Below are 11,523 nucleotides of genomic sequence, written 5' to 3' on the forward strand. Positions count from 1 at the left end.
GTAGGGAACAAGCAGCGTATGTATTTAAACAGTGGACATACATTCATTATTATATCCTATATTAGCATAAAAAAAAGGAAACGACTAATGATGTGTAAGCTGCAAGTAGACTTACTTTTCAAGAAAATATTTTCTATAAACTATTACAATAGTTTAATCTCTGCAAAATACTTCAATCTACTACTGCTTCTTGGACTGATTTTTTTTCTTTTTTTGCTGTTACGGTGGATTGTTAGCATTAGGCATTTTTCATTACCTATGTATCTAAGCCATCTTTATAAAAGTATGACAGGGGAAGTAGACCTGGTCAAAAGAAATTAAACAGCATCCTGGTGACAGAATAATGATTTGGTAAATAATGATTTATCAAAAACAACCTTGCACTAACACGCTGGTGTCCTGCACACACCAGTAAACTCACCGAAAACCACAAGACTACTCCACACAACAGCACACCAAAACATCAGATCATGAGTTTTCTCATCAGTTCTACACAATTCATTTAAACTATACTATTTCCAAGAAAAAAAAATAAAAGCTTGAGCAAATGAAACTCAGGAAGCAGGCTCACATAAAAATTCAGTGAGAAACCCCATGAAATACCAACTTGTGAGGGATTACAAGAGAATGCAGCCTAAATTTTTACCTTTGCAGCCACAGAATAACTAAAAATACTATGCCCAAAGTAATTATAAACCTTCTTAAAGCTAAAAATATTTTTGTTCTGTTTATTTACAATGAAAATCAGTCAGCATATATATTTTATAAATGTACCATGTTTATCATCATTTAGTCTATAATTTTCAGCAGTGCATAATTATAGGATAACAGATTTATGCTCTAAATCTCCAAAGATTCCTCCTCACATTTAATGGAACAATTTATGGGTATTGATAAATCTGAGCAAGTGGCTTTATTTTGTCAAAATAAAAGACAATGTCATTTTTATCTTTAATCCAATTCTAATACATATATATACGTAGATCATAAAAAAATCCCACGAAAAACTTTAAATACTTCTGGTTTTCTGTATTCTGATTTGAAAAGTGAGCTTTTCAAGTATTCTTGAAAATATATTTCAGTATTCTGATTTGAAAATTTGAGCTTTGGCAGAGCAAACGGCAGAATTGCCTTTGAGTAAAAATATAAATTCCACTATTTCCTACCTTCCAGTGATGACAGTTGCTGTTCAGCTTCCAAATACAACTGAGAAAAGATTGGTCTGGGAACTAAGTTGTTTGAGCGGAGAGAGGCCTCAATAGAATTATGCAACACTTCTTCAAACCGCGTTGTCTTGAGCTGGCCAGCGTAAGAATTTCCCATCTTCTCAAAAAAAGACAAGAAAAAAAAATTTCAATTTCAACACTCAGAACTTGATCACTGCTCGTTGCTGTCAGACTACAACATTTCTCATGAGAAAGAGAAGCTTCATTGTCCACAAAGAAAAGCAAAGGAAAAGAACATTGACTGCAGCAGTAACTGAGCAGATCCTGCTGGTAAATTACAGGAAGTTATCTAAAGTAACAGCTTTCTGTAATTCAGCAGAGAGGCAGCAAGATTTGACACCTTCTTGAAGATGTGGCTGGAAATCTGATTCGAGCAATTCCTTGGTTTATATTGCAATTGAGGAGATGCATTTTCAATAGTCAGCAATCTCATCGGTTAAACAGCCTTTCTGTTTTACATAATTTGAACAGAATGAATGTTAAAGCATCTTGGGCACAGCACAGTTTTGTGTATTTAACTTTGCATGGCTCATCTTGACTGAAAACTCATGGCTAAAGCAGTTCACTGTATCTTTAGAGGTGTTGTCTCATAAATAATGTAGCATTGCTGTAACTTAGATATTGTGAAATAGAATGGCTTTCCCTTCTCACCTCAAGCCGTATTTTTACATGCAAACATGCATTTGCTTTTTTTGTTTTAGAATGAGACATTATCAATAATCTATTTGATTTTGCATTTAATTACCAGGACTGTATTGTTAATGAAACGGCATAATTTACTCATTCAGTCATTGAAGAGTCAGTCTATTCCAGTTGAATATCCCATGCACTTAACATGCCTGCTTTCCACAGCGATACAATGAACTGGTATAACCAAAAGCCATGTCAGCTTTCTTTTGCTATTACAAAGTAGCTCTTGCCCTGGGCCCCATGTCCTTTCCCTCCTCAAGCAACTGTGAATAGAAAGCATGAAACGCTTCCTGTTTGTGGCAGTAATTCCTAAACACTGAACAGCCCCTCCTCAGCACTGGGTACTGCTTGGGAAATGAGCCTGTTGGAAAGCATCCTGTAGGAATCAGTCAAGCGAAAGAAAAACTACCGTGAAACATACTGCTTTTGATGGATAAAGGGGTTTGAAAGGAACAACATACAAAGCTGACAATTTGGATATATTTTAATGACTTTGTAGAGCTTATTTTACATACATAATCATATTTTTGTATACTTGTTTGTATCATGTCAATACTACATACAGTATAGTTATTACTACATAATATGGCGTATTGACATAATATTAATATTAATAGCAGCATAATATTAATATTAATAACAGATTAATATATAATATTAATAGCAGCACAATAAGCATAAAATAATGCGGGCAGCATTTAAGAACATGATTTAAATCAAAAACAGGCACTACCAACAAAATATTTGTGTATATACACAAAATCAAACAGAAAAGTTGCAGTGAGTCGTACTGATGTATCCATTTGCTGAAGGGTAAATGGGAAGCTGCAAAGCCTATTAGTGATGCTCAGTGCTAATATGGAAGTGAGGATGTGTCTTCTCTTCCAACACAAAAAACAGATTACAGTTCCTTTTCTGCACTGACAGGAACCCTCTGGCTCATCTTGTTTTAAGTACTGCTTCATCTACACCAAACACAGCTGAAGACAATGAGGAAAGCCTGACATCAGCATTGTCCTTAAAAAGTTTTATCAGAGGAATATGCGGGAAACGCAAGGTCGAGTTCTGAAATGAATTACACTAAATGCTTTTCTACAGAAAAGCACTATAAGATGTTTAGTTCTAATTCTAACCCATCTTTCAACTGTTATATGACTGTCAGGTGTATTGATAATTTTTTTTCTACATTGATGTTTTATGTTTAATGTAACAGGACAACAATCATCAAGATAGCTGGCAGATGGCTATTTAATTCTTTGTTCTTTTAAACTCCTTCCCCTTTACGAATTCCTGTTTTCTCCTGTTAGGTTGGAGGCATCTGTGGGCTCAGGGACCCATTTCTACATTTTCAGGAGCACATACAATATGGGACTTTACTGACTGTTCATAACAGTCATGAAAGTGCGGACTAAAGAGAAATAAAAATGCATGAACTTGCACTCAACATGTTAACATCCAGTTACGCCTTCAGGAACGGAAACAGCATTCAGCTATCACCATTCCACACAATTCCTTACATAGAATGCTTTATTTAAATACAGAGACAAAACATGAAAAATTCCTATTTTTCAATGGAAAAATCCAAAAGACTTTTTGCACTCAAAAAAATCACTGATACAGCACAAAGGGAATATCCAAATCTTTGGCTGCAGTGGCAGAGGCTTGTCTTACAAAGGGCTGGGTTCTACCTGTTCTCACCATGACCATGCAAAGCAGACTGATCTTCCTGATTTTCAGGCCTACTTCTTGAAAAGCTTCATTAAAGCACATGAAAAATAGGAAGTATTAAAGTTCATCCAGCGTGAGATAAAACATTCTGAGACAATTCAACAGCATTATCAGACGAACAGGCCCACAGACCGCTGTAAGCAATGAAGGCTTACTTGCTGTACGGTTCACTATCTGGATCTAATTGCGATGAATGAGAAAACACTGTAATATTTCAGTTTATAAACTCTACTCCATAGGCACAGCTATTCTTCTCTACAGTTTATTAGGAACAGAAATAGATACACCATTTACAGGGATTTAACATACTTGCTCAGGATTTACAGAGCCTGCTAGTGCACAAGACACAAACCCTGTATTTAACACTGAGGATGGTAGAAACCAGCATCTTACCAATTTGATGTTACAGATAAGGAATCAGTTTAAGATTAAGTTATTTGTGCAAGGGGCAGGTTCTGGAATCCTTTACAACATAAGCATGCCTGTTTATCCACTGAGGTGCTAACTTCATGATGCGAATGGGTTTGTAAAATGAAAAAAAGAAGAAACAAAAAAATGCTTTCTGGATTTGTACACCTCGTAAGTTCTCATGTACCTGTGGGATCTTACTGTCTCAGCACCAAACACAATCATAAATCCAGGAACACCCTTTGGAAGATGTGATAAATATTTAATAGCCATTTTTCATCATCAGACATGCACTGCTGGAACTGTGAAAATAGGCATTGCAGGAGTATTTTGCCAGCATTGGCCTTTGCCATTCAGAGTCCCGGTGACTCTTTTAGTTGCAGAAGAAATTACTTCTATGAAGCAAGCAAGAGAGAAGCTGTTTCCCACTAACTCTATGATGGTTGTCATCCTCTCTTTTCTTTAAAGCTGCTCAGACTATGGTACCTGAATTGTCAATGGCTGACTCCGTGGCGCCAGGAAGCAAAGGCTTTGAGTCCTATTTTCCTGCTTCAATGAACTTAACGTTCCCAGCCCAGATTTATGTCTCTCCTGGATACAAGTGGGTGGCACAGGCTAAGCTTTCAAATGCTTGTGAAATTCCAAGCCATGAACATAGGCGGTGACCAGATCTATCAAAAAAAAAAAAAACAACCCACCACAGTGACACAGAAGGATAGCCCTCGACCCCAACTGCTGATAAATCAAAGGGCACCTCCCTATCACATTGTCAGTTTCCATGGAGAGCATGCAGAGAAAAATACTTGGTAATACAAAGGGGAGAAAAAAGGGAAAGACCTGGACCTGGAAGAGCTGCTTAACATCATGATACAAAGAAGAAATCCACTCTGAGGAACTTGGAAGCCTCAGAAACAATTGCAGATACAAATGAAGCAGGTCAGGCCAATGTCTTAGAACCCATTGATAATGCTGCCAAGGAGAGAAGCCAGCTCCCAGCATCTGAAAATGAGAGTGGAGCATGTTAGTCACTAAAGAGCACAGCCCTCAGATTCCAAACAAGGAAACATCAGGATTCCTGCGGTAAACAGGGATTACATGTCCAGAAAAAACAGTCATCTTCTTAAGGGTTAAAGTCTGTCACACACAGAGTCAACTTCAAGTTCAACTGCATTTGAACTAGTCAGGTTTTGAAGAAAACCTGCACTATTCTGCTATGACCCTTTACTCCAGCTGCTGTGATTTTAGGAAGGAGCTCCCTCTCAGCCACAAGGGCAGTACCTACCATGAAAGCCATGACAGTGGCTGGTCATGATAACAGAGAGCAATTACCAGCAGTAGCAGGAGGACTTGCAGCCCCATCACCTAGATCCTGGAGGGAGATCTTCTGCACAGTGGAACAAAGACGGTACACACTAGTGACTTTGTAGTTGCAGTGGTCTGTGATAAAGGTTGGTGAGGAGTATTACAATTTTGTGAAGACTGAAGATCTAGCAGAGCAATTCTGGACACAATTTATCCTATACCTAGGACAGACTGGGTATCCTAAGGAAAGCTGTGGATTTTAGAACATGTAAATTAAACCAACACTTTTGACATCTCCCACTGAAATAGACTGATAAAGAAAGTCTGCCTTCAGAAGAAACTGAGTAAAGTAAAGAATGTATGTGGGCTGTCTTAAGAAGGCTTGAAAAAATAGTCAAATGATCTAAGTGGGAAATGAGGAAGATACACTTAATTACTAACAAATTCAGTCTTCGATATGACTTACAAATTATTGCAGGAGGAAAAGTTTCATATTCAGTTGTGAATTTTTTGCATTATAAAATATAATCGACATTGCTAAATTAATGTAATCATCCTTCCAGCAAAACAGTATAGCAATGGGTACATTTTCCCAGTTTAAGTAGCCAGCTTTCATACTTTCAAAAAGCCCTAACAGAGTTCTTTCTATTGTATCATTTCTTAGAGGAGAACAGTAAGATGTTTTCAAGGTCATAGTTATTCCAAAATAATATGTTATTGCTATGGCAAGAGGCAGGTCATCACTTGCATAAAATGAGAGGGTTTGTTTGGATTAACTATGAAGTTAGGTATCCAAAAGGCTATCTCTTAAAATTTGTTTGGGAGGAGAAAGTTAACAATTTATTCACAGATCAGAAAAGTTGTTAGTGTGATCCTTTTGCTCTTTGAACATAAGTTAAATCCATCCAGTAACACCCAAGTAATTCTTGAAAATCTGTATTAAAAACAACAACCTGATTAAGAAGGAAGGGACTTGTATGTAAATGTTAACTACAAGAAGAAAAGCAAATTTGGAGACAGCACACACAAAAAAAGCAAATTTGGAGACAGCACACTACTTCAATGGTAGTAATACATATTATAAGATCCTCCTCATGGATTTAGTTCCGCCAGAAGACTGTAATTATGTTTTACTCTTTCATTTCCATGAAGCTATCTGTAACTAGGCAGTGCTTCCTTTAACTTTAGATTTGGAAGAACATACTATTTTTAATCTTCTATATTAACATTTGTCTGTGTAAAAGTGATTCTGTGTGGCAAATGTATTCACACAGGTTATATAAAATTCTTCATTCAGGAGAACTTAAAGACTCTTACTGACACTCACCTCCCAGCAGACTCTGCATAGTATTATAGCTTATGTCTCTTCTACTAGCCTCAGAACAAGGTTACTCCATCCAAAATGCTTTTTGGGAATGGTCACTGGCCCATCATAACTTCTGAAGTCCCTGGGAACTGCTGCAGAGGGTGAGTGCTAGCAGCAGAGCCACGGCAAGACACTACAACAGAAAACTGATTTCTGGCACACAGGAATTTTTCCTGCAGCTGTTTAATTTACTAATACAACCGTAGCTTATATGGGTAAAGACAAGGAAAAACTTATTCTTTCAGAAAGCAATCTAGTTCACGTACCACAAAATCACCACTTATAGAAGTAATTTACAAAATTTTTATTTGTCAGTACAAGCCATTTACAAGCATAGTAAATAGGTGGACTACTGAAAATTCATGCAAAAAATACTAGTTTCTGGAAGTCAGGTTTGTTTCCTCACAATATTTTGCCAGAATGATTTGGCAGTAAGAGAAAGGAAAAAAGGGCTCAGAGTACAGATGGTTATGATGGAGTGTGGGAAACATTTAAATACATTTCCTCATCTGAGATCAATTGCAGACCAGTGTTTTACTATTCCAATGATTTTCACAAAAATCTTCAAAAAGGTTGCAATTTTCTGCATTAGTCTTACCCAAAGAGAGAAGTTTTGAAGCTTCAAAAGTTGCTGAGAAATGGAATTATGATCCTCTGCTGAGCAAAACTCTATAGTACTAGTAAGATTAAAATCAGTAGTCACTTACGGATCGGCTGATCGAAATCCACTTCCTTCAGTTAAGTCATTTATTCCCCAGCAATAAAGCTGTCAGATCATTAAAAAATCTGTAGTTGTTCGGTGAATAAAGATATGGCAGTTCAGTAGACTCCACTTGGCCATTATATTTTAAAGGCAACATAAAACCTTTAACTTAAACCACAGTTACCTTTGCCAGAAATTCCAGTTCTTTTCTGTTACCAGATCTTAGAACTCATATATCTGCTGTGGAATTGTATTAGAAACGTTATCTACAAACCAGACCAGATTAAACTTAATGGTTGCCTAATAAATGCCACTTTGGAAAGTAGTTCATGATTAAACACAGAGACTCTGATTAAGGTTGATGATAGGTCACAGAGAACATAATCCTATCATATTTATACAGCCAAGAACTCTGCTACTGTTTCCATAAAGAGAATATACTTCAAGAATACTCAGATATCTACCACTTCTTTTTCTTTCGCGTTTGCCTTTATTTTTTATCTCATAACTTCTTTTGATTTTGAAAATCAGGCTGACTACAGATACAGGATTTCTCCTGCATTAACGGTGAGATTATTTCCTCCACTGACTCATGTTTCCAAGCAACACATGATAGAACGAGAGCACAGATCGAAAGGTGCCAAGCTTTCAAGCATGCTGGGAAGAATGCGAAGTGGGAAGACATCACCGAGCTTTTCGGCAACTTTATATGCGAAGCCCAATTGCTTCTATTAATCACTGAAATCAGTTCTCTCACTCACTTCAGACGGAAATAACAGGGAGATGTCTTTATTCTCAAGAGATTGCTGCAGAAATTAATATGGACACCTTTGCAATGAAATCAAATGTACCCAATTTTCCCCACCAACTGAAAAATCAAGCCCATTTGTTAACTGCCCTCTGTGCCCTTGGAAAAAATAACACACACGCCTATCAAAAGGGATGAAAACAGAACTGGACAAATCAATGTTAAACAATCTCAATATAAACATTTTAAAAGCTGTTGCTTTCTTTTTTCCTTCAGGCACATAATCAAACTATTTAATGGATCATTCTTATTATGAAATTATTTCTCATCCACTTTGGCCATTGGCAAGAGAACTTCAGCTAAATAAAGTATTTTCTTATTTTTGCTTAAGGTTTTCCACTATGAACCAGAAGTATTACTTTCGAAGACAGAGTGTTCATTTTTCAATGAAAATACTAAAATTTATGCAGGGAACAGTAGCAAAAATAGCAATTTGTTATTTTTCCTTTCTACAGAAATAGGAAAAAATAATTTCCCAATATGTCTACAAAATGAAAAACCATTTTTTTAAACACCTCATACAAATTCAACTTTAATTTGAATGAAAAAATAAAGCTTAACTAAATACAAAGCAATCTAACTTGTCATAAACTCATTAAAATATACAGCTCTGCTTGGAGATCTGGACTAAGGCGTGTTGGCAATTTAGTGACAAGGAATCAAAGCTGTGACAGCCTACATTGTAGTTTTCTGGGGAAACAGAAAACTACAATTGCAACCAGATTCCTTTAATTATTTAAGGATGACAGACTGTTTTGGTTTTAAGGCATGCTTTAGCCTTCCTTTACAACTACAAAAAACAAACTTCCTTCACCCTAGAAACTCTTACACCTACTCTCAAACCAGAGTTTAATTTTTCTGAGGCATTTAAAGTAATGCTTTGTTTAAAAATGGCATTCTATTTTAGCTTATCTTAATATAGAGGAAAAAATGCCAGACAAAGTTCAAATTGGAAGTCCTTTGTGAATTCAATAGAAAGTCCTGTGTTAAAAGTCATACCTTGGATTAATAATTTTTTTTTTAAATCATAATCACTATTGGGACCAATGTGTGGTAAAAATATGTATTTGCAAAAAGAATTGGGAAGAAATCTTAATTAGACTTTTTATAGATAACTGAGCATCTATTATTAACTTGTTTTTTAATTATAATGTTCACTGGAAAACTATTTTTAGGGATAACACTGATCTTCATTTACTTGGTTTTTTGATTTTGAGAGAACCTTCTTTTCATAGACAATCATACATGTCATTCCTTAATATCCTGGAAACTGGGCCAGGAAACCACTTCATAAAAGTAAATGTAGAGCTGGGTGATAGTCCAGTGCTGTGCAGACTGAGCCTAATATATGAGATGGCAATAAATACATTTAGGCAATCGCACTTCATCCTGTAAATGCTTTCACATTCCACTCTGCAGGAAACAACGTATTCTGATGCAGATTTCTTTGATTTTCCTGCAGGATCTCATAAACTTTGCAGGTGTTACTGTAGAGAAAATCCCTTATCAGCAGCTTCCAGCATAGTTCAGCTGATATGCTTTAGTATTTCTTCAGCACAGAACCCTGACCGGTAGCTGGTCAGGCAGCTCTGCCTTGGCTGCCATTCGGCTTTTGTGTGTTGCTTTGATCAGTTCCTGGCTTTGGATGAAAGCAATGCTTTTAGAGACCACCTTCGAACTCTCCTAAAAAAAGAGTTACATACATAAAACCAATTGAGCTTGTTAAGCAGCAGGAAGAAGCCAAACAGAGGGAGGAGAAAGGGAGGGAAGGAGTTGCCACAAATCAGCTCTAGGAAGTGATGACCAAAGTGGTGACTGGAAAATCAGTAAAAAATGATCTCTAAGCTGCACAGGTCTAAGTCATTCCCTTTCCCAGCTCTGTAAACGCAAAGGCTTTCTCTTTTACCCAGGAAAGAGACACAACTCTCTTTCCAAGAATTGTCCCACACATCTGCCCTGTACCTCTGAGTACAGCAGCACTTGAGATCTAAGAGTAAAGCAATAGGAAGCAGACAGGCAAGCCAGAAGGAGACATATTATCTTGAAATGCATGTTTTCAAAAGAAAATTCTAAGAAACCAGCACTTGGGGTATATTACTCTTTCTTCCAGTTACTGATGCTAGAGACTGTTTCTCAGAATCTTTTCAGAATCCAAAATGCATATACAAAGGATAATACATTGTAATTGTACAGGTTAGCTTTTGAGCCATCCTTAAAACCAGATTTTTGTTTTCCTTACCCCAAACCTGCCCCTCTTGACTCATTCCTGGAAGCAGTGCAGCAGCAGTCTGTGGGGCAGCTGCACGCACACGTACAGACTGAGGCGAATAACTTTGGAGCCGTCTCTTTCAGAGCAGCAGAAGCAGAGCCAGACGGTCGCTGCAGCAGTTCTCCAAGGATATATAGAGTGCAGAGATTTAGACGCTTTACCTCATTCACAGAGAAAGGTCTCACTGCTTGAAAGAGTTTTTCACTGATTTCTTCTGAGAGAGCACACTACGTTATGTCTCAATAATAATTTCTATCTACTGAACAACGGATGGACAGAAATACAATGGGAGCGCTCTAAAATATGCTTCACCAAATACACCTCTAGATGAATGCATTACATGGCAAAATAAAACTGAACATGAAGGTATGCTCAGGAGATCAGATATCAGGAGATCAGTTGCACATGTATTATATGTTGAAAACACATTAAATAAGAAACATTCACAAACATAAATATGCAATCCAAAAGCATTAAATGAGTATCTTTTGTTAAAGAACCACAACAAAGCTCAAATTTCATCCATTTAAGAAACTGCTGCAGTTTGAGATCTGAGCTGTCTCTTTTAAGGGTTTAAAAATTCAAGTTGTCCACATTTTTTTTTTTTTAAAGTATCTCTAAGTTTTCCTGAGAGGAAATCACTCACTCCAAAGGCAGCAAACATTAGGACAAGACAGGAGGTACACAAAATGCAGACAAGTGCATACTTAAAACATGAATATTTGCTGTAAAGTATCTCTCAGCTACAGTATTTGAACAGTGACCAATATAAGGCAGTGTGGGTATGTTATCTTATGATACGTTAATGTTTGCATTAAACAGTAACAGTATTTTTCAGCATGGGAGATACTAGCTGTGTAATAAAAAATATACTGTACCGTAATGAAAGCATGTGCTCCTTGGTGACATCCAGTAAATTACTCCCCAAGTTTCATAGTCTGATTGCACTGCTGAACATCTCACACCTCTGGTAACTGCCAGTGATTATATCTTTATGGAGTTTTCCTTCTTTTGATTTAGAAG

General features: G+C 36.8%; 1 protein-coding gene across 3 annotated transcripts in view; it reads right to left on the reverse strand.

The window, feature by feature from the left end:
- The window catches only part of GREB1 (growth regulation by estrogen in breast cancer 1), a 54,767-nt gene extending 53,444 nt beyond the window's left edge, over positions 1–1,323 (reverse strand). For all 3 annotated transcript variants that reach the window (XM_010137133.1, XM_010137131.1, XM_010137132.1), the window contains exon 1: positions 1,167–1,323. In XM_010137133.1, coding sequence (XP_010135435.1) covers positions 1,167–1,323 — 157 coding nt within the window. The remainder of the gene's footprint in view (positions 1–1,166) is intronic.
- Between the last annotated feature and the right edge of the window lie 10,200 nt (positions 1,324–11,523).

Source organism: Buceros rhinoceros, unplaced genomic scaffold, assembly GCF_000710305.1.
Source record: "Buceros rhinoceros silvestris isolate BGI_N320 unplaced genomic scaffold, ASM71030v1 scaffold8715, whole genome shotgun sequence".
Lineage (NCBI taxonomy): Eukaryota > Metazoa > Chordata > Aves > Bucerotiformes > Bucerotidae > Buceros > Buceros rhinoceros.